This window comes from Mastigoproctus giganteus, chromosome 2 (assembly GCF_048544385.1).
Source record: "Mastigoproctus giganteus isolate SK-2022 chromosome 2, ASM4854438v1, whole genome shotgun sequence".
In the NCBI taxonomy this organism is placed as follows: domain Eukaryota; kingdom Metazoa; phylum Arthropoda; class Arachnida; order Uropygi; family Thelyphonidae; genus Mastigoproctus; species Mastigoproctus giganteus.
In genome coordinates, this window is record NC_143576.1 from 259,515,710 (window position 1) to 259,539,725 (window position 24,016).

Genomic DNA, 24,016 nt, shown 5'->3' on the forward strand with positions numbered 1-24,016 from the left:
CTCGTCTAGAGAACAGAATCCCAGCCACAACAAGAGAATCACTAATTGGACACTCTAAAATGACGCATAACTCTATACCTAACTTAAGAGAACACGGACGTGGAACCATGCCACTTGAATGACCATAATCCTCCGACCTGCCTAGTCCGGACTGCTACACACCAAGTCCGGACTAGGCAGTTTGCTGCCAACAGCCTTATTGGCGACCTGAATCGAGCACTCTAGCCCGTTTCACCACACTCCCCAGAAGGGGAGGGGGGGCAGGCAGCCTCCAGGCTCTCCTTCGCCCGCCGATACTTTCTTCTCCTGGTGCGGCATAGGCATGCCCCACTGATCATCTGGGGACATCTTTTCAATCGTCCCCATTCTTCTGCCTTTACCCTCCTGTCTTCCGCCTCCCCTCCCGCACTCTATCTCTCTATCTGCACCAAGATAACACCACACACATCAAATCTAATTTCGTCCAAATTTACAGTTTCGCCCAATCTCGGCCTATTCATTTCAAGCGACACCCCGACGCAATCGATATATATATATATATTTTTTTTTTAGGTCTAGCCGCTGAAATCTCAGGGAAGTAGGCGGCAGGATCTGCCAGAGTAGTTAATTCAAATACTGGTGTACCTGGTCTGCCTCCAGGGGCGAAGTGCGGCCAACGTTGGGCCTCAGTAGGGGTCCAGCGGCTAAATGGCCAGAGGAACAACGGTACATGACATTACAGATTAACAATATCCAATATATTTTTTAAATCTCTAGCCTTCCCAGTGAACTGATTCACCTACAACGAAAGCAACGCAGCACTAGGGGGGAACCCCTAGTGCCGTTTGATATCAACATACTTTACACTTTACATCGTAAAGTGTAAAGTATGTTAATGTGGATCATCTTGTTCATGTTCTGGCTTTGTTGTGGCAGGAGGGTTCTTCGTCTTTTTAAGAGGTCCTTTGCAAAGCAAGAGAAGACACTGTATTCAACCTGGCTGTCTAATAGGCGAGATTTTTGATCCTTTGGAATATAAAGATACAATGAAGGTCCTCATATAGCTGACAGTGGTAGACAAGGTGATGTGAGCTCTCAAGTCCCCTGCAGGTACACGTTGGGTCCTCTGTGATGCCAAGAGCGGTGAGTTAAGTATTAGTATTAGTAACGGCCGCATGGTGCAAGAAAGCCTATGGCTTATGCTGCACCAGCAAAAAAAAAAAAAAAAAAAAAAAAACCTTTAAAAAAAAAAAGCATCTTTTAAGCATTTATGGAGCCGTGACCAGTAGGTAAAAACGTTGTGTATAGGCCTGCGAAAACCATGGTTGGGGCCTGGGGAAGGTTCTGTTAACATCTGGTAGGAATTTTCTGATGATCTCTCCCTTGGTCGAGTTTGACCACCTGGTTTTTCCCGTGGGAACGATTCTCTCGTCCCCACCTTCATTTCTACTCTGGTGGAGCATGGGCATGCACCACTGAAACTTGGGGCTGTCTTCCCTATTGGCCCCTTATTTCTGTCTTTTTCCCCACAGCCTTCAGCTCCCCCCTCTCTATCTTCATGCTAGCGAAGCCGCACACCTAAATTTAGACACATCCAAAATATCTTCGCTCACGTCCCTGGCCTATCAACTCAAGCGAATCAACCCCCACAATTGACGCTGGTATGTGTATGCATGTGTGTATATATATGTTTTTGTGTGTATATGTATGTGTGTGTGTGTAGGCTCAAGCTAATGGAAGTACTGTGGCTCAGAGCAGAACTGAGGGGGGCAGTTGTCCTCTGACTCACAGCCTTATAAAATGCACTGTTTGCTTGAAGTTTGCAGAGCAATCGGGTACGGGACATGATACTGCCAAGGGGGATGTCTTTGTGTGTGCGCGATGCAAGGAGTGTATCGATATCAGGCAACAACTCGGCGTTCTTGTGGGCCTATATGAGAGCCTGAAGGACAGGGTGGATGCCCTCAAAGAAACTAAATTGAGGGGCCCATAAAGCTCTCAGCTGCCCACATCAACGCCAGAGCTTGCACTTGGGCATCGCGTGACACAGAGACAACCCCCAAGGCAGAATGCGCTGGTCCCGAAGGAACTAGTAGTTGTTGGTGACTCTATTGTCAGGGAAACGGGGAACATGCTTTGTAAAAAAGATAGGTGGAACAGGACCAGGGTATGTCTTCCAGGGGCAAAGGTTGATGACGTTATAGAGCGAATATCATCTTTTAAGGGCACAAAAGGTGATATAGTTGTACACGTTGGCAATAATAATAGTAAGAGTAGGAGACCGGAAGAATTACTTAACAAGTACAGGTCATTGTTGAACAAAAGCCGAGAATTAGGGTTGAATTTGAAAGTGTCTGCAATTCTGCCCAGACACGATAGGAGGGAGTATATCATGAGAGCCTTGTCGATCAATTCGGCCCTAGAAAGATTGTGCAAGCTCAAGGGGTAGAATTTTTTTCAGCCTGGACTGTACTTGTTAACAGGAGAGATTGCTTCTACAGGGAAGGGATACACTTAAATAGAAAGGGTGCAAGAATATTTGCTGATGCTATCGAGGCAGTGTTAGGTGGGACGGAAAACTGCTAGCTTGGTGGGAGACAAAGACCAATAGATTGACAGTAGTCACTGGCAGAGGTGAAAGAGATTCTTGCACTGCTTCTATTAGAATGAGCAGAAGCCTGAAAAACAAGATGCATGGTATTTCAGAGACTGCTGGGAGCCATTGCGGTACAAGTAAACACATGGATTGTGTTAGGGTAGCTAATAATAGAAACAGGTGCAGGTATACTTGCGTGTACACCAATGCTAGGAGTTTAGTAAATAAATTTGATGAATTTGAGGTATTGCTCAAAACATCAAAGGCAGATATTGTTGGGATATCAGAGACGTGGTGTCACACAGATATAAGGGATGCGGAACTGCAATTTGGGGAGTATTAGCATTAGCATTAGCATTAGTATTAGTATTAGTATTAGTATTAGTAACGGCCGCATGGTGCAAGAAAGCCTATGGCTTATGCTGCACCAGCCAAAAAAAAAAAAAAAAAAATCCGAACAAAACAATGATAAAAACAAAAACAAAAAAAAATAAATAACTAAATAATAATAATTAATAAATAAAAAAAATAATAATAAAATAAAAAATAAATAAAAAGGAAATTAAACCTATCATCCTATGCGCTTCCCTTACCCGAAAGTACTATCCAGATGACCTTTGAATTTCCCCAAACTGTCGGCCTCTACCACCCATGAAGGCAACTTATTCCAGTAATTTATAAAAGAGGCATTTGATGCAAGAAAGCAAGCTTATGCAGCATCAGCCAAAAAAAAAAAAAAAAAAAAAAACCCACTTCCACTTCACCCCTCTGTTCGTTCAAAATACCTGTCCAGCTGAGCCTTAAACTTATTTAGGCTATCAACCTCCACCACAAGGGATGGCAGTCTGTTTCACCAACCAACCACCCGCTGGCTAAAGGCAAATTTCCGCACGTCTATCCTACATCTGTCTTTCCTCAATTTGAATTTATGCCCTCTCAGGTGATTTTTCTGAGCTAGAGGAAGAATCCCATCAGCATTGAGCATGCTTAAACCATTCAAGGCTTTATACACCTCTATCAGATCACCTCGCTGGTGCCTAGTCTCCTGACACTGCAATTTGCAAAACTTAAGCCTTTCTTCGTAAGAGCACCCCTTTGTTCCATTCACTAATCTTGTTGCCCTTCTCTGTACTCGTTCCAGCAGCTCTACATCCTTCTTGAAATGAGGCCTCCAGACCTGTATACAGTACTCTAGGTGTGGCCTGACCATTGCCTTATACAATGGAATAATCACCGCCTTATCTCTGCTGGAAAAATTCCTGTATATCATTGACAATACTCCATGAGCTACTCTTGCAGCCCGTCTGCACTGCTCAGAGAACTTCATATCTGCCTGCACAATCACCCCCAAGTCCCTTTCATTCTCTACCACTGTCAGTGTAGTACCACTGAGTTGATACGTTGCTCTGGGGTTGCTGTTTCCTATGTGTAGTACTTTACATTTGTCAATGTTAAACTTCATTTGCCACCTCTCAGCCCATCTCCTCAAATTTTCTAGATCCTGTTGCAGCAGCGCACTGTCATTAGTGTCCTTAACAAGCCTGCCAACCTTTGTATCATCTGCAAACTTGGACATTAAGCTTGATATACCATCATCAATATCATTTATAAATACAGAAAACAATAATGGACCCAACACTGAGCCCTGAGGGACTCCACTAATAACATTAGTCCACGATGAGCAGTGTCCATTGATTACCACTCTCTGTCTTCTCCCACAGTACAACGTCTACAGAAAGGATAGACAGGATAGGAAGGGGGAGAGGGGTTATGCTATTAGTTAAGAAACACATAAAAACCAAGGAAGTGAAGCCAGTCGACATCGCTGGACAGTGCAGTGTTAAGTCAGTTTGGTGTGACATAAGCATTGGGAGATCAAAATTGAGAGTAGGAGTGTGCTATAGGCCTAATGACTCTGATGAGTATAATAAGAAACTGAACAGGGAAATAGAGTGGGCCAGTAAATCAGAGAGTCTTATAATGGGAGATTTTAATTTCCCAGATATTGACTGGAATTTGGGGGCTGCTCACTCACACACTAGCAGGGCTTTTGTGGATTTATTGGATGATTGTTTTCTACATCAGCATGTTCGGGAGGCAACTAGAGGGAGTAATACTCTTGATTTGATTATCAGCAGTGATCCTTCATGCATTAAGAATCTGCAGATAAATGAACCACTAGGTGGCAGTGATCACAGTGTGCTGAAGTGGGATTTACTCAAAGAGGTAACTACCATTAGGGGTTAAGGGAAGAGGTTATTGATTCCGTAAAGGCGACTACAATGGACTGAGACAGTATTTAAATTCTATACAGTGGGACCAACTGATGATGTTACCAACAGCAAATTCAAAATGGGAAGCATTCAAAGAATTAATCTTGGAAGCTACTAGGCTTTACATACCAACTAAGAAATATTGTTCAAGGTTTAGGCCAAAATGGATGTCAGATGAACTAATGAGGCATATGGCAGAGAAGAAAAATGCATGGGATACTTACAAATTAACACATGACACAGAAGCCTATGATAGATACAAGTTGATATGCAACCAAGTTACAAAGGAGGTTAGGCAGGCGAAGGCAGATTACGAGAAATCCTTGGCAAGGGATGCAAAGAAAAACAGCAAAGAATTCTTTACTTATGTAAACTCTAGAAGGAAGGGGATGAATCAGATTGGTCCACTTGATATTGATGGGTCAACTGTTGATGATCCTGCTCAGGTAGCTATCAAACTAAATGAATATTTTGCATCGACATTCACACATGAGGAGTTATTCAGCAAGGGGAATGCCAGAGGTGTATTCAACTCTAGCAGTAAGCTACAGAATCTTGAAATAACTGGGAGTAAAGTGGAGGAGAAACTGTTGAAGATAAACACAAGAAAGGTACCCGGGGTGGATGGGATCTATCCAGTTATATTAAAGGAGGCAGCAAAGGAAGTAAACAAACCCTTACCATAATTATGAGAGCTTCCTTGGACTCAGGGGAGGTACCCATAGACTGGAAATGTGCAAATGTGACCCCAATTCACAAAGGATGATCAAAGGCTCACACAAGTAATTATAGACCTGTGAGCTTAACTTCTGTTCCAGGAAAATTAATGGAGGCACTGGTTAAAGAAGCACTGCAGGATCATTTAGACAAGACTTCAGTTATAGCTCAGACACAGCATGGTTTTGTTAAGGGGAAGTCTTGCCTGACCAACTTGATTGGATACTATGATGTAGTCACAAAAGAACTGGATGCAGGGAATAACTTTGATATTATATACTTGGATCTTAGGAAGGCTTTGGATACTGTGACACATGGAAGACTGCTACACAAATTTGAGCAGAGTTACATTGGAGGCAAATTGCTGCTATGGATAAAGGGGTGGTTGAGGGGGAGAAGACAGAGAGTGGTAATCAATGGACACTGCTCATCGTGGACTAATGTTATTAGTGGAGTCCCTCAGGGCTCAGTGTTGGGTCCATTATTGTTTTCTGTATTTATAAATGATATTGATTATGGTATATCAAGCTTAATGTCCAAGTTTGCAGACGATACAAAGGTTGGCAGGGTTGTCAAGGACACTACTGACAATATGCTGCTGCAACAGGATCTGGAAAGGTTGAGCAGATGGGCTGAGAGGTGGCAAATAAAGTTTAACATTGACAAATGTAAAGTACTACACATGGGAAACAGCAACCCCAGAGCAACGTATGAACTCTGTGGTACAACACTGACAGTGGTAGAGAATGAAAGGGACTTGTGGGTGGTTGTGCAGGCAGATATGAAGTTCTCTGAGCAGTGCAGACGGGCTGCAAGAGTAGCTCATGGAGTATTGGCAATGATATACAGGAATTTTTCCAGCAGGGATAAGGAGGTGATTATTCCCTTGTATAAGGCAATGGTCAGGCCACACCTAGAGTACTGTATACAGATCTGGAGGCCTCATTTCAAGAAGGATGTAGAGCTGCTGGAACGAGTACAGAGAAGGGCAACAAGATTAGTGAATGGAACAAAGGTGTGCTCTTACGAAGAAAGGCTTAAGTTTTGCAAATTACTGGGTCTGGAGACTAGGCACCAGCGAGGTGATCTGACAGAGGTGTATAAAGCCTTGAGTGGTTTAAGCATGCTCAATACTGATGGGATTCTTCCTCTAGCTCAGAAAAATCACCTGAGAGGGCATAAATTCAAATTGAGGAAAGACAGATGTAGGATAGACGTGCGAAAATTTGCCTTTGGCCAGCGGGTGGTTGGTTGGTGGAACAGACTTCCATCCCTTGTCGTGGAGGTTGATAGCCTAAATAAGTTTAAGGCTCAGCTGGACAGGTATTTTGAACGAACAGAGGGGTGAAGTGGAAGTGGGTTTTTTTTTTTTTTTTTTTTTTTTTTGGCTGATGCTGCATAAGCTTGCTTTCTTGCATGAAATGCCTCTACTAATGCTAATGCTAATGCTATTGCTAGTGTGTGTATATATATGTTGTATATGTGTATTTTTATGAACACATATGTATATCCTTTTTGTCCTAAATTCTCCTCCGTGTATTTCTTCTGGTTCGGATCATTTCGGGGAATTTTAACCTGACCTTTTTGTAGGTCTAAGCAAATCCTCCTTCTAGGAATTTTGTCTTGCCCTTAAACATTTTCCTAACGACTACTTTGCCTTTAAACATTTTCCTTGCCCTTAAACATTTTCCTATTCTTAATCCTCTTTTAATTGATCGTTGCGTGTATAATTAATTGTTCACCGAATCAGTCTAATTTTTAAGAATATTCCGATGTTAAATGCATACAAATATATTATAATTATTATTACTTTATTTTTATTTATTTATTTATTAATTATTTTCTTTTATTTTTTTGGTAAGCCAAAGCTTACATACTGCAGTCACAGCATGGATATGTTAAGGGGAGATTTTTTCTATCCAATCTCATTCAATACTATGATGCCGTAAAAAAAGGAACTGGCTGGAAAATCAAGTTTTTTAATTATTTACGTGATTTATTTAAAGTTTTGATATTGTTGTTCATAAAATCTCCTGTAACCCCCCCCCCCCCCTTGTTTTTATAGGGCGTTAGGAGCATCAGCAATTAAGGCCACATTGCTCCATTGCTCCGAATATCATCGGTTTGGCAGAAACAAGAAGAAGAAAGGAACCACTTATAAGTTTATCAAGTGGAAATCTGCTGTACACCAATGGAAACAGTGAAAGGAGTGAAAGTGCAGTTGGGTTTCTGGTCCATAAAGATTTTAAAAACAACATTTTGGAATTCAAAAGCACATCACAAAGGTGTCAAGACTAATACTCAAGATTTCTAAGAGGTACAAGATAAAGATTATAATGATTTATGCACCAACATCGAGCCATGATGATGAAAAGGTTGAAGAAATGTACACCGAAATTTCTGATTTATCTCCGAAAGGAGATAAATCAGAAATTTCTCAGGGCCGAATCTGTTACTATTTTCAATATTTTTTATTATTATTGATGAAGGCCTGTCATGTTTAGTGTTTAAGTTTGCAGGTGGAGAAAGGTTGCCAGGGTGATTACTTTTAATAATCCTGCTACACTCTTATGCACAATCTGTCAAAATTGCACAAATGGTTTGAGAAGTGGTAAATGAAGTTTCGCAATGTATTATTAATAGCAAGTTACTGCTATGGGCTAAGGGATTGTGGCGTGGAAGAACACCGATAGCGTTCATCAATAGACTCTGCTCTCCGTGGTCTTTCGTTACTAGTGAAATGTCCCATTGATCTTGATGGGTCCGTTATTGTTTTTCCTATTTAAGAATGATATTGGTGTAGTTTTTTTTTTTTTTTTCTGTAGGGTTTTAAACGCATCAGCAACTCAGGGCATTTTTTGTCCTTATATAATATGTCTGTAAATTGCATGTTCTCTGGTAAAATTTCTATAAAAATTCCTGCTACTATTCCTAGTAACTCTCTGGTGAGTACACCAACCGTTCTATCCACGAGGGACAGTAAATTGCATACGTTATTCTATTCGATTTGCCAGTTTTTTTTTAAAAAAATCCAAGTTTCCTGTAAAATAAATTTGCAATTATCAGCTGAGACCGTCTAATGCAGGTGCTGTGCGAAAAGCCCATGAAATATCCTCGTGTAATTGACGATAGAAGAACAACTCGAGCCTTTTTTAAAAGATCTAATTTGAGGAAGATAGCGATTATGATCACTTCAATATAATTTGCTGTATAATCAGAACTAATGCCAATTGGATGGGAGCACAGGGCAGTGTAAAATGAACAAGAGATGTAATTGTAGAGGGAAGGTGAATTTTTGTGATCCGATGTGACGAGCTTGTAGGACAAGAGGTTTTGTTTTTTTGAACGAAATACAGTACTAGGATTTTGCTAGTAATTTGTAATTATCCCTTTTATAATGAGTTGATACACTCTTGCACTAGTTTAACGAAACCGTTCCTTAAATACTGCACATCGCTTGGAAAACCTCATTTCAGAGAAGATTAATAAGATTAATGTCTTTTGGATCAGATGCAGAGGAGCCCAACAGGATTAATCGCGGGCTAGAGAGACTATGTTTACCGAGGAAGTGTTCAGCTCTTTTGGCTTCCTGTAACTCACGCGTGCGAGGTAACCTGATTGAAGTGTTTATCTCTTTGAATGTATTTCGGAAACTAAAAGCTGATATAATTCTTATTCGATTTACATACATAACGGAACACAATTTTAAATTGAAATAGTTTATTTGAAATGTAGATGTGTGAAAATTTAATTTTAGATCAGTTGTTATTACAACTTCCATCTGGTATTTTGGAAGTGGTTAGTTTGCATAGATTTACAGAGAAGTGTAGGTTAGGCTAGCAAAATGCTTTGCTATACTAGACATTTCCTTAAATTTATTAGGGAAATTATTAGAGAGGACGAAAAAAATGTCTTTTTTTGGGCTTATGCTGTATGAACTTGTCTCCCTGCGTTATTTGTGACTACTAATACTTTCATTATTATTATTACTATTAATAACCATATGGCGCAAGGAAGCCTGAGGCTTACGCTGCACCAGGGGAAAAAAAAGTTCCCGAGTTATCCTGAGAGAGAGAGAGAGAGAGAGAGAGAGAGAGAGAGAGAGAGAGAGAGAGAGAGAGAGAGAGAAAAGTAGAATGGAATCACCAAGAAAGGGAAGAATGATGATATCCAGCTCAGGGCCCTGGGTGTGCAAAGCCCATACTCACCAAATGTGAGCCACCCAGGGTTACGAGGGAGTATTAGAAAGTTCGTAACCTAACCTAGATAAAACATCAGTACGTAGATGCTATTTTTAATATAAGCTGTCTACATATTCAATAACTAATATGTGAAATTGCATTTCCGTAGTTGATCGTACACCAGAGGTGGAGCCAAGAATCTGAGGAAGGACGCTATGGTTCATTAAATGGAAAATGGAATATTGAGCAGTAATCAAGTTCCTGCATTTGCAGGTAAGAAAGTTCAGGAAATTGATAAAGAAATGAAATCTGTGCATGGGCAGATTTTTCCATCCTACGAAACTGTAAAAAATGGAAACTGGAGTTCCAGTGCTCTCCTACAAGTAGTAGTAGTAGTAGTATTATTATTATTAGTAGTAGTAGTAGTAGTATTAGTAGTAGTATTAGTAGTAGTATTAGTAGTAGTAGTAGTAGTAGTAGTAGTAGTATTAGTAGTAGCAGTAGAAGTGGCATGTGATGCAAGAAAGCAAGTGTATGAGCTTATGCAGCATCAGCCAAAAAATGTTTGTCCTGTTCCTCCATAAATACATTTAACCTATCAACTTCCCCAACAACAGATGGAAGTTTATTTCAGCAATTAACCACCCGCTGGCTAAAGGCAAATTTCCGCACATCTATTCTACATCTGTCTTTCCTTAATTTGAATTTATGCCCCTTAGGTTCGTAATCTGAACAAGTGGAAGAATCCCATCAGAATTCAGCGTGCTCAACCCATTCAAGGCCTTATACACCTCAATTAGGTCACCTCGCAGGTGCCTAGTCTACAGCCACTGCAATTTGCAGAACTTAAGCCTCTCTTGGTAAGAGGATCCCTTCATTCCCCTCACCAATCTTGTTGCCCTCCTTTGTACATGCTCAAATAACTCTACATCCTTCCTAAAATGAGGCCTCCAGACCTGTACGCAGTACCCAAGTGGTGGCCTGACAAGATGGCCCATCACCTTCTGTTTCCTGCTAACAAAATTCCTATATATCATTGACAAAACTCGAAGACCTTCCCTGGCAGCCTGTCTGCATTGTACAGAAAACTTCATATCTGATTGCACAATTACTCCCAGGTCTTTTTCATTTTGTACCACCTTAAGTGTAGTACCACACAGTTGGTACGTTTCTCTGGGGTTACTTCTACCCATATGCAGTACAGTACTTTGCATTTGTCAAGGTTAAACTTCAGTTGCCACTTCTCAGCCCATCTGCCCAAATTTTCTAGATCTTGTTGCAGTAGCACACTGCCATTATTGTCATTAACAGTCCTGCCAACCTTTGTATCATCTGCAAACTTCGACACTAAGCCTGATATACCTTCATCAATATCATTGGTAAATATGCAAAACAACAGTGGACCCAACACTAAACCGTGTAGGACTCCACTAATAACATTAGTCCACGAAGAGCAGCACCCATGGATTACCACCCTCTGTCTTCTCCCAATCAACCATCCTTTTATCCATTGTAGTAACTTACCCTTAATACCATTCTGCTCCAATTTGTACAGTAGTCTTCCATGTACAACAGTGTGAAAGGCTTACCTGAAATCCAAGTATATGATTTCAAAATTATATTTTGCATCCAGTTCCTTTGTAATCACATCATAATAACCAATCGAATTTGTCAGACAAGTCTTTCCCTTAGCAAACCCATGCTGTGTCTGAATTATTTCTGCAGTCTTGTCTAGCTGCTGCTGCAATGTATCTTTAACCAGTGACTCCATTATTTTACCCGGAACAGTAGTTAAACTAACTGGTCTGTAATTACTCGTGTCACTCTTCGATCCCCCTTGGCTCGTTAAAGACACTTTGATGAGCCAAGGGGAGGAAGACCGTCAACATCCACAGGCAGTGAGATGGTTGCAAAGGTTGAAGAGCTTGTGCTGAGTGACAGACGTGTGACAGTTCATTTCATTGCAAATGCAGTAAGAATTACTTATGGTTCTGCCCACAGAATTTTAAATGATCAAAAATGAAACTATTATTTTTTGGCCACCGGAATAATTAAATTAATCTGCTGTGCATTGAGTAATATGTCCGTAAATTGCGTGTATTGTATCGTCGATTTGCATGTTTGCTGGAGGAAAAACCCGAGTTTCCTGAGGAAAAAACTTCCTATCTACGCCTGAGCCCGACTAACTCAGCCAGGGAATGAAAGCCTACTAAAGTTCCTCGCGTCATCGACGGGATTCGAACCCAGCCTTTTCCACCTGGCGTGGAGAGGACGGTGACGATATAACTGTGCTACCCGTGCAGACGCATTTTACATGACAAAAAAAAAAAAAAAAACAAAGCAAAAAAACTAATATTTTTAGGCTACCCGAATAATTAAATTCATCTGCAGTGCTATGTGTCTTTTGTCTGTTACTTGATTGTGTTCTATGGATGGTCGATTTGTCTGTTTTTCTGGACGAAAAATTCCAGTGTCTGGTATAAAAACCTTGCTCTCTGCACCTGAGATCGATTAACTCAGCCACGGAGTGAAAAAAGCAGATTAAATTTCCATGCGTCATCGACGGGATTCGAACACGGGCCTTTTCCGCCCTGTGTGAGGAGGAAGGTGACGATACCACTGTGCTACCTGCGCAGACATTTTACATGATTATCTGAACATGTCTAATGTCTTCGCACGATGGGTTCCAAGACTGCTGATGGATCGTTATTATCCTTTTCTGTACACGCTCTGCTTGAGCGTGTACAGAGAAGGGCAACAAGATTGGTGAGGGGAATGAAGGGATCCTCTTACCAAGAGAGGCTTAAGTTCTGCAAATTGCAGCGGCTGGAGACTAGGCACCTGCGAGGTGATCTAATTGAGGTGTATAAGGCCTTGAATGGGTTGAGCACGCTGAATTCTGATGGGATTCTTCCACTTGTTCAGATTACGAACCTAAGGGGCATAAATTCAAATTAAGGAAAGACAGATGTAGAATAGATGTGCGGAAATTTGCCTTTAGCCAGGGGGTGGTTAATTGCTGAAATAAACTTCCATCTGTTGTTGGGGAAGTTGATAGGTTAAATGAATTTAAGGAAGAACTGGACAGGCGTTTGGAAGGAATGGTGTGATTTTTTTTTTTTTTTTTTTTTTTGGCTGATGATACATAAGCTCATACGCTTGCTTTCTTTCCTCACATTCCACTACTACTAATATCTGCCTGAATACAATTTACTTCTTCTTCAATCAATTTGAACGTTTCAGACCAACGTTTACCAACCAACTATGTTTCTTGATTTGTCCTTTCTGTACGTATACAGAAAGGATAGACAGAACAGGAAGGGAGGAGGAATTATGCTATTAGTTAAGAAACACATAAATTCTAAGGAAGGCCATCCAATTGATGGTGGACAATGACATCAGCAGTGATTATTTATGCATTAAGTATTTGCAGATAAACGAACCACTGGGTTATAGTGATGACAATGTACTGATCTGGGAATTATTTCAGGATATAACTACCATTAATGATAAAGGTAAGGGGTTTTGCTTTCATAAAGGTGACTACAGGGGTCTCAGATAGTTTTAAATTCTTTACAGTGTGGATCAACTGATGGTGTTACCAACGTTGAATTCTAAATGGAAGCCTTCGGGAACTTAATTTTGGAAGCTACTAGACTTTTTATTCAAACTAAGAAATACTGTTCAAGGTTTAGGTCTAAATGGATGTCAGATGAACTAATGAGGCTCATGGGAGAGAAGAAAAATGTATGGGATGCAAGTAAGATTTCAAGTGACACAGAAGTCTATGGCCGATATAAACTTCTCTGAATCAAGTCACAAAGTATGTTAGGCAGGCGAAGGCAAGTTACGAGAAATATTTGGCAAAGGATACAAAGAAAAGAGCAAAGAGTTGTTTATTGTATGTAAACTCCAGAAGAAGAAGATGGGTGAATCTGATTGGACCACTTAACATAGATGTGTTGATTATTGATGAACATGCTTAGGTATCTGATAAACTGAATGAGTATTTAGCATCTACATTCAAACATGAGGAGCTATTAAATGAGGAGAATGCAGAGGTTTATCAAACTCTAACTGGGAGCTAAGTGATTATGCAGTAACTGAGAGCAAAGTGGAGGAGAAATCGTCGAAGTTAAACATAAGGAAGGCACCTGGTGTGTACGGGGTATATCCAGTTATAATAAAGGAGGAAGCAAAGGAAGTAAGCAAACCCTTAGCCATAATTATTAGTTTCATTGGAGTCACAGGAAGTCCCCATGGATTGCAGGTGTCAAATGTATCACCAATTTACAAAGGGGGTTCAGAAGGTGGCACAAGTAACTAGAGAACTGTTAGTTCAACGTGTTCCTGGGAAAAAAATGAAGTCAGTGGTTAAAGAAGCATTGCACGATCATCCAAACAAGACTGGAGTAATAGTTAAGACACAGCATGGGTTTGTTAAAGTGAGATCTTGTCAGACCAATTTTATTGGATACTATGATGTGGTCACAAAGGAACTGAATGTCAAAAATAATTTTGATAACATATAATTCGATTTCAGGAAAGCTTTTGATACTGTTGCACATGGAAGACTGCTGTGCAAATTGGAGAGGTATAGCGTTAAGGGTAAGTTGCTGCAATGGATAAAGGTATGGTTGATTGGAGGACGACAGAGAGTGGTAATCAATGGACACTGCTCTTCGTGGAAAAATGTTATTAGTGGAGTTCCTCAGTGTTCGGTGCTCGGCCCATTGTTGTTTTTTGTATTCATCAATGATATTGACGAAGTTATATCAGGATTAATGTCAAAGTTTGCAGATGATACAAAGGTTGGCAGCATTGTTAACGACAGTAAAGACAGTATGCTACTACAACTGGATCTTGATAATTTGGGGAAATCCGCTGAGAAGTGGCAACTGAAGTTTAACATTGACAATTGCAAAGTACTTCATATGGGTAACAACAACCCAAGAGCAACATACCAGCTATGTGGTACTACACTCAGGGTAGTGAAAAGTGAAAAAGATCTGTGTAATTGTGTAGTCAAATATGAAGTTATCTGAGCAGCGCAGTTGGACTTCCAGGGCAGGTCATGGAGTCTTGTAAATGATTTTTCGAAATATTGCTATCACGGACAGGGAGGTGATTATTCCGTTGTCGAAGGTAATGGTCAGGCCACAACTAGAGTACTGTGTACTGGTCTGGATGCCTCATTTTAGGAACGATGTAGAGTTTCTAAAACGAGTACAAAGAAGGGCAGCATGATTGGTAAACAAAGAGGTGCTCTTATCAAGAAAGGCTTAAATTCTGCAAATTGTAGCGCGTGGAGTGTAGGTACCTGCGCGGTGATCTGATTGAGTTGTCTAAAGCCTTGAATGGGTCTTGCTCAGAATTTGAATCTATACGGGGTATAGATTCAAATTGTATAGATGTGCAGAAATTTGCCTTTAGCCAGCGGGTGGTTTGATCGTTGGCACAGACTTTCATATTTTGTTGCAGAAGTTGATATCCTAAGTAAATTTAAGGCTGTGCTGGACAGGCATTTGGAACGAATGGATGGGTGAAATGGGATTTTTTTTTTTTTTTTGTTTGATGCTGCATAAGCTTGTTTTCTTTCATTGTATGCCTCTGCTAATGCTAATAGTTATTGGGTCGTCAGACCCCCTGTCCATTCTTTGATGTTATCAACACACTTTTTTTCTTTCTGTTCCTTTTGGGCATCGCTTTTTTCACGCCCTCCTCGATAGCACAGTCGATAGAATTTCCGTCCTCCCACGCCGTGTGGAAAATAACTGCGTTCCAATGCCATCAACGACGCGAGCAATTTTTAGGGGTTTTATTATTTTTTCGCAAAATTGCTGAAATAGAGAGTTCCAAGCTAGTTGCATGGTTTGAACCTGGAAACTCAGATTATTTGTTGAGCCAACTGAAAATCGATCACAAAACGCACGTAATTTTTATGACATATAATTTTTGTGTCGCAATACAGCCCGAATTTGCTAATTTGGCTCACACTCAATAACAACAATTCATTCTCCTTCCGTAAATTTTTACCAAATGGGATATTCTGAATTTTGTAATACTGTGTTGCGATCCGAATTTAGAATAAGAAGAAGGTGAAGAAGTCAAGAAATTTAGTTAGCCGAGTTTCCCTGCTGTTTTGTTGTTCATGGCACTGTTAACACCTTATTCTTACTAGTCAAAATAGAGGAAATTTAATGTCTCACCAATTTATGTTTTTCTTTTTAGCCCTCTGGCGTTCGTCACGTGTGAAAATATAAAGTGAAGGGGTGTTTAATAGTGTCTCGTATGTGTATTTGGTGGTTTCTAATATTTGTTTCTGGGGTATTTTGTTCTGAGGTTTGAAAATGGCATGAGGGAAATAGAGAGATGGTGTTATAATTAAATTCTACTCGTAATTGGAATATTTAAGGAATATATATATATACACACACATAACAAACATATACTACTCAGTCTTATGAGTATTTTCTCCTGTAGTGGTACCACCGCCTAAATATAGAAAAAATGGTAAGATTTTGTTTTGTTTATTAGAAGAAAAGTTACAAGAAAACGGCATACTTTGTTCTGTTTGGAATATATATATATATATATATATATAATGAAATTATGAATGTACAATGCGCAAAACTATATTAATGAACCAAAAGGATCTTTCAGTATATTGAACGTTATTGACATAAGCATCAGACAGTTTATCTCAAGTCACATCTTTTTGAATTTAACCCCCACATTTGATGGATTTTATGATAGCAGATTCATCAGTCATAGCAAATGTTGCAGTTATTGTTTTGCAGTTATTGTGTTATTGTTTAAGAAAAAATCGTATAGTATATACCTGTGAATAATCAAATAGGAAGGATTAATTGACTGTTGGTTGCATAACCTTGGCAAATAGAGTATTTCCCCCCCCCCATGCTACCCCTTGTTCACTAAGTGTCGTTATGATGAGATCAGTAATCTTCTCAAGTGTCTAGTCAGTTTCAGATCCAGCAACTGCCTCTCCAGATATATGTATTATTTGAACCTCCTCTTTTTGCCACCTCTGATATCTTTTTATTCTTTTGTACTGCATCATATATATTTTTTTAATGTTTAATAAAGTTGTTAAGATACACCAAACTCTTAATATATTCACTCTTTCTGAAATTTCAATGCCTGCATTGCAAACTGCAACAATGATTAGCCAGCTTTCCTGAAATTTGAATGTTTCTTTTAATTTGGTAATAAAATTGTATCTTCACATACACCTTTTCTCACCAGTTTTTTGATCTGAAAACATCTATGGGGGGCACTAGAGTAAAATCAGTTGGTGACGAAATTTTCTTGTAACGGAAATGATGCAACTGATTGGTAATGACTGACCGTTTTGATTTTAAATTATGCAAATATGGTACTTCCTAAATGGCACTAACGATTCTAACTTAGTCACTAATGTTGATTCAGTAGAGTAAGTTCATACTAAGATAGGGAAGTGACGTCACTTCCGAAAGGCCACGAACTCAGTCACTAATGTTGATTTGGTAGAGTAAGAAGCAGGTAGTAATATTATGCAAGAATAAAAGCTTTGAAGCCACCGAAGAAGCATCTCGTGTCAAAAAGGAATGAGTTCAAAAACATGGAGAACGAAAAAAAATGCAGACTAATAAAATCTGCAGATTTTATTAAAGAATTTTCTTTCGCACAAGACCATTCCATTGCTTAAAATTTCAATGGCTTTGATTCAAGAATGCCTAAAACAAATGGGCTGAGAAGTGACAACTGAAGTTTAACATTGACAAATGCAAAGTACTGCATATGGGTAGCAGTAACCCAAGTGAAACATGCCAACTGTGTGGGACTACACTCAGGGAGGTGGAGAATGAAAAAGACCTGGGGGTAATTGTGCAGTCAGGTGTGAAGTTCATTGAGCAGTGCAGGCGGGCTGCCAGAGCAGGTTATGGAGTTTTGTCAATGATATATATATATAGAAATTTTGCTAGCAGAGACAGGGAGGTGATTATCTCCTTGTAAAAGGTAATGGTCAGGCCATACCTTGAGTATTGCATACAGGTGAAGAAATATTGTTCAAGGTTTAGGCCTAAATGGTTATCAAATGAACTAATGAGACTCGTGACAGAGAAGAAATATGCATGGGATGCATATAAATTATCAGGCGACGCAGAAGCCTGTAGCAGATATAAGCTAGTCTGTAATCAGGTCACAAAGGAGGTTCGGCAGGCAAAGGCGGATTACGAGAAATCTTTGGCAAAAGATGCTAAGAAAAACAGCAAGGATTTCTTTACTTATATAAACTCTAAAAGGAAGGGGCTGAATATGATTGGTCCACTTGACATCGATGGTTCGACTGTTGATGATCCTGCTCAGATAGCAAACAAACTGAATGAGTATTTTGCATCTACATTCACACGTGAGGAATCATTACAGTTTGAAAATGGAAGAAGGTTATCAAATTGTAGCAGTGTGCTTAATGATTTTGTAATAACTGAGAGCAAAGTGGAGGAGAAATTGTTGAAGTTAAACATAAGAAAGGCACCTGGGGCGGATGGGATCTATCCAGTTATATTAAAGGAGGCGGCAAAGCAACTAAGCAAACCCTTAGCCATAATTATGAGAGCATCCTTGGATTCAGGGGAGGTTCCCACGGACTGGAGATGTGCAAATGTATCCCCAATTCACAAAGGAGGTTTGAAGGGTGACACGAATAATTACAGACCAGTTAGTTTAACTTCTGTTCCGGGTAAAATAATGGAGTCACTGGTTAAAGATGCATTGCAGGATCATCTAGACAAGACTGCAGCAATAATTCAGACACAGCATGGGTTTGTTAAGGGAAAGTCTTGTCTGACAAATTTGATTGGTTATTATGATGTGGTCACAAAGGAACTGGATGCAAAAAATAATTTTGATATCATATACTTGGATTTCAGGAAAGCTTTTGACACTGTTGCGCATGGAAGACTACTGTACAAATTGGAGCAGAATGGTATTAAGGGTAAGTTGCTACAATGGATAAAAGGATGGTTAAGTGGGAGAAGACAGAGGGTGGTAATCAATGGGTGCTGCTCTTCGTGGACTAATGTTATTAGTGGAGTCCCACAGGGTTCGGTGTTGGGTCCACTGTTGTTTTGTATATTTATCAATGATATTGATGAAGGTATATCAGGCTTAATGTCGAAGTTTGCAGATGACACGAAGGTTGGCAGGGTTGTTAATGACAGTAATGGCAGTGTGCTACTGCAACAGGATCTAGATAATTTGGGCAGATGGGCTAAGAAGTGGCAACTGAAGTTTAACCTTGACAAGTTTAACCTTGACAAATGCAAAGTACTGCATATGGGTAGAAGTAACCCCAGAGAAACGTACCAACTGTGTGGTACTACACTTAAGGTGGTAGAAAATGAAAAAGATTTGGGAGTAATTGTGCAGTCAGATATGAAGTTTTCTGAGCAATGTAGACAGGCTGCTAGGGCAGGTCATGGGGTTTTGTCAATGATATATAGGAATTTTGCTAGCAGGGAAAAGGAGGTGATTGTCCCTCTGTATAAGGCAATGGTCAGGCCACGCCTTGAGTACTGCGTACAGGTCTGGAGGCCTCATTTTAGGAAGGATGTAGATTTGCTTGAGCGTGTACAGAGAAGAGCAACACGATTGGTGAGGGGAATGAAGGGATCCTCTTACCAAGAGAGGCTTAAGTTCTGCAAATTGCAGTGGCTGGAGACTAGGCACCTGCGCGGTGATCTGATTGAGGTCTATAAGGCCTTGAATGGGTTGAGCACGCTGAATTCTGATGGGATCCTCCCACTTGTTCAGAATACGAACCTACGGGGACATAAGTTCAAATTAAGAAAGGATAGATGTAGAATAGATGTGCGGAAATTTGCCTTTAGCCAGCGGGTGGTTAATTGCTGGAACAAACTTCCATCTGTCGTTGTGGAAGTTGATAGGTTAAATAAATTTAAGGAGGAACTGGACAGGCAATTGGAGGGTATGGTGTGATTTTTTTTTTTTTTTTTTTTTTTTGGCTGATGCTGCATAAGCTCCTACACTTGCTTTCTTGCATCAAGTGCCACTACTACTACTACTACTACTAGGTCTGGAGGCATCATTTTAGGAAGGATATAGTTTTGCTAGAGCGAGTACAGAGAAGGGCAACAAGATTGGTGAGAGGAACAAAGAGGTGCGCTTACGAAGAAAGGTTTAAGTTCTGAAAGTTGCAGCATCTGGAGTCTAGGCACCTGCAAGGTGATCTGATTGAGGTGTATAAGGCCTTGAATGGTTTGAGCAGGCTCAGTGCTGACAGGATACTTCTGCTTGCTTAGACTAAGAATCTGAGGGGGCATAGATTCAAATTGAGGAGACAGTTGTAGAATAATATGCAGAAGTTTGCCTTTAGCCAGCAAGTAGTTGATTGCTGGGACACTCTTCCATCTGTTGCTGTGGAAGTTGATAGCTTAAATAAATTTAAGGCTGAACTAGACAAACATTTGGAGGGACTGGATGGGAAAAATGGGAAGATTATTTATTTTCTTTTTTGTTTTTTTGGCTGATGCTGTATAAGCTTGCTTTCTTGCATCATATGCCTCAACTAATGCTAAAACAATCACTTCAACAAACAAACAACTTCTTGCAGTAGTTTTTAGTTATGACGTCATACTAGTCTACAAATGGATTTCGCTAACTATTGAATTATAAAAATACCTATAAAAGTATTTCGAAGATAGCTAAAACTCCAGCTGACGGAAATTGAGAGAAGTATTCAAGAATAAAAGCTTGAAAGCCACCAAAGAAGCTTCCCATGTCAACAAAAGAACAAGTTCAAAAACAGAGAACAAAAAAAAATGTGGAGTTTAATAAAATCTGCTTCTCAAGATTTTGATCAATCATTTTCTACACTGACTTTTTATCAAGAAACTGGACCATTGACATCACGAAATTACATTCAAGAACTTCCTGAAGATTTTGATCCAGAAGATTTGAGTTCAAATGAATTGCCTGAGGATTTTAAATCATTTCTTTCTTCAGTTTTCTAAAGCTAGAGAAATCGATTTAGAAGCCGCACCGATTGCAAGAAGAAGTACGAGCGTTTTGTTGAATAACAACAGAATAATCTCGGCTAAATGAAATCATTTTCCACTAATACTGGCTTGTGCTTCAAGCTGAAATGACAAGGTTGATGAGTAATCCTATATTTACGAAGCAAGTTACTTTATGCGAGTTCATCAGTAAATATTAAGATCTTTGAATTCTGATGTTAATGTCAAAGTTTGCATGCTCACAGTGATGATCACACTGATGCAGTTATACAACAATTGAATTTACTTCTACTTTTTGAAACATGGTTGAATAATAAAGAAGTAGGCATACCTAACTTTAATTGTCATTCAATTCAAACGAGAAGATCAACAAGATGGTGGTGTAGCAGTTTATCATGAGAGAGAAAATTATACTCATGTTGTTCTTCTCATATGGAAATGATTTATCGACAAACTTTGGCAAATCCGTGAGTGTTAGACCTGTTAGAGACATTGTGCAGCAGGATGCCTTCTTCCTGATGGTCAAACGATATCGGTAGTCATTTACATTTCACCTAACCAAAAGATTGAACACATCATTGAATTCATCCATATCGTTTTAGTTCCTTACACGATTGAAGGAGCTGCATTGCTACAACAATTTTCTCATAACCCAGGGGCTCACATCTGGTGAGTATGGGTTTGGCAAACCTAGGGCTCAATATCATCATTCTTCTCTTTCTTTCTTTCTTTCTTTCTTGGAAATTCCCTTCTACTTCCGACTCTCTCTCTCTCTCAGGATAACAAGGGAATTTTTTTTTTTTTTTGTTTGGTGCAGCATAAGCCTCAGACTTCCTTTCACCATATGGCTAATAATAATAATAAAAAATGCAACCAAATACCAATGATACTTATTAGAGATTTCAACGTTAATTTTGCAGATACTCAGTACAAACCTTTGACTGATTTCTTAGAAAATAAATAATTTGGACTAATGCTAAGTACTTCTAGATCTGTATTGATTACTAATCATGGAACTATAATTGATGCTGTGTTTCAAAGACATTTGCACTCTTTACAATCTTATCCCAGGAATTCACATCTTGTATGGGCTTGGCACACCCAGGGTCCTGAGCTGGATATCATCATTCTTCTATTTCTTGGTGATTCCCTTCTATTTCTGATTCTTGTTTTCTCTCTCTCTCTCTCTCTCAGGGTAATTCAGAATTTTTTTTGGCTGGTGCAGCATAAGCCTCAGGCTTCCTTGCACCATATGCTAATAATAATAATCTCAGGTGTACGTATCATATTTTAGCAATCACAAACCCATTGTAAGTAAATTACCTATTGAACATGTATTGCAACCTCAAATTCATGAAACTGTTGAAAAAAAAATAAATGCTTTATAATATTAAGTGTTTGGATTCTTTTCATACTAAACCCCTTTAACTTCGTTCAAGCCAAGGATGTTTTTACATAAAATAAAATGCCTTTCGTGTGTACAGGGTACACATGGTGTTTTTTTTTTTCTTCTGAATGGTGATAGTAGTTTCTGTTTTCCTTTTGATTTACTAAAGTTATGAGTTTTAATTGTTTGGAATGTAGTAGATGAATATATTAAAAACTGCTTTATCATTAGCAGATGCATATAAAACATGACCTATGACACTATTGCTAAATGTTTGTGTAAATTTGAGTTTTTGAGTAAAACAGTCGTTGATTTTAATTTAAAAAATGATAAAATGTAAATTAAAGCTTTCAACCAGTGAAGATGATTTTAAAATATATTGACAAATCACTTTCTTTATAGATAGTTCAGCCCTTGATGTTATTGACAGTAGCAAACAGTGATTTTCTTTAAATCACAATAAATGTAAAATAATTTCATTCATTAATTTAAAAAAAAAAATTACAAATTAAGATTGACAGTCAGCCTTTTGGTTTTCACAGTACAAGAACTATAATATTTGAGAGTTATGCTAGGTAGCTCTGGTAATTATAGTGGTAATTGTATTATTGTGTATAGTTATACATTTTAATTATAAAGAAGTTAGAAGATTGGTAATTGTATTATTGTGTATCGTTATAGTGGTAATTGTATTGTGTATCATTATAGTGGTAATTATATAATTATAATGGTAATTGTATTATTGTGTATAGTTATACATTTTAATTATAAACAAGTTAGAAGATTGCCTGGACTGCTAAATGAGGTTTGTAATTTCATTGATACAGTGTTTCATATGAGAGAATATAAGGCTACAGTTCTTCCAGTCCTAGAAAATTGTGTCCCTGTTTGCAGTGTTCCTAATAAAAGTAATTTTCTAATGAAATAAATACAGCATAATGTTACAGGATTTATTTAATAAAAAAAAAAAAAAAAAAATGATTTCAGTTTAATAACTTATGAGGACAGTTGCAAAACTCTTGGTTCTGAGGTAGGCGGACTATTCAAAGAAAATCTTGATTTCAGGAAGTTTTATGAAATCATCAACACATTGTTGAATTTTATTAAACTTTAAATTAAATTAAATTTTATTAAATTCAGCTGCCCAACTTAATTGATGTGGGGGCACTGGGCTGCTTAGCTAAGAGCTGAGTGTTTACAGCTCTAAATAAAATTAAAAACAAAGTGATATTAATCTGCATAAAGGCGAAACGCGGTGGATTATGTTGAGGAGAAATGGGTGACTTGCAAGGTAGGAATTTTTGCTATTGTTTATTTCAAGAATATGAAGGATGTAAAATTTCTTCATCTGGTTTGTGTTTACTGCATGGGCCTATGATGGATATCTATGTAATGGAGCTATAAGCAAAAATTCAAAGTCAAAACAGTTAACTAAGAAATAATAATTAATAAGCAGATTAGATTATTATTAACAGAGAAGGGTGTCTAGATGAAAGAAAATTGGAACCAGGAGGTTGAAATTTTCAGAAATATTAACTGATTATATATATAATTTTTTTTTTTTTTTTTCTATAGTTTTAAAGGTAATTATGGATTCCATTACAGAAGCCATGATGTCCTTCCTCATATTCAAACAATAACCAGTAGCACTATCTCAGTGGAAGTATAAATAAACGGATGCTTAGCGATTGATAAATGTTATTTCATAATATTGGTTGTGGAACCCTGTTCACTCAACACCATTAAGTATCTGTATGAGGGCCAGGACACTGGGTAGAAAATCTCCTGTATCTTAAGAAATCAGATTGGGGGTATTTGAATTATATCACACTATAATTCAAACA

At 38.8% G+C, this 24,016-nt stretch overlaps 1 protein-coding gene across 1 annotated transcript in view; it reads left to right on the plus strand.

The window, feature by feature from the left end:
• Positions 1-15,930: 15,930 nt before the first annotated feature.
• Positions 15,931-24,016, plus strand: part of Vps35 (Vacuolar protein sorting 35) — a 298,912-nt gene continuing 290,826 nt past the window's right edge. The window contains exon 1 of the mRNA XM_090389880.1: positions 15,931-16,259. Coding sequence (XP_090246006.1) covers positions 16,257-16,259 — 3 coding nt within the window. The 5' untranslated portion in view covers positions 15,931-16,256. The remainder of the gene's footprint in view (positions 16,260-24,016) is intronic.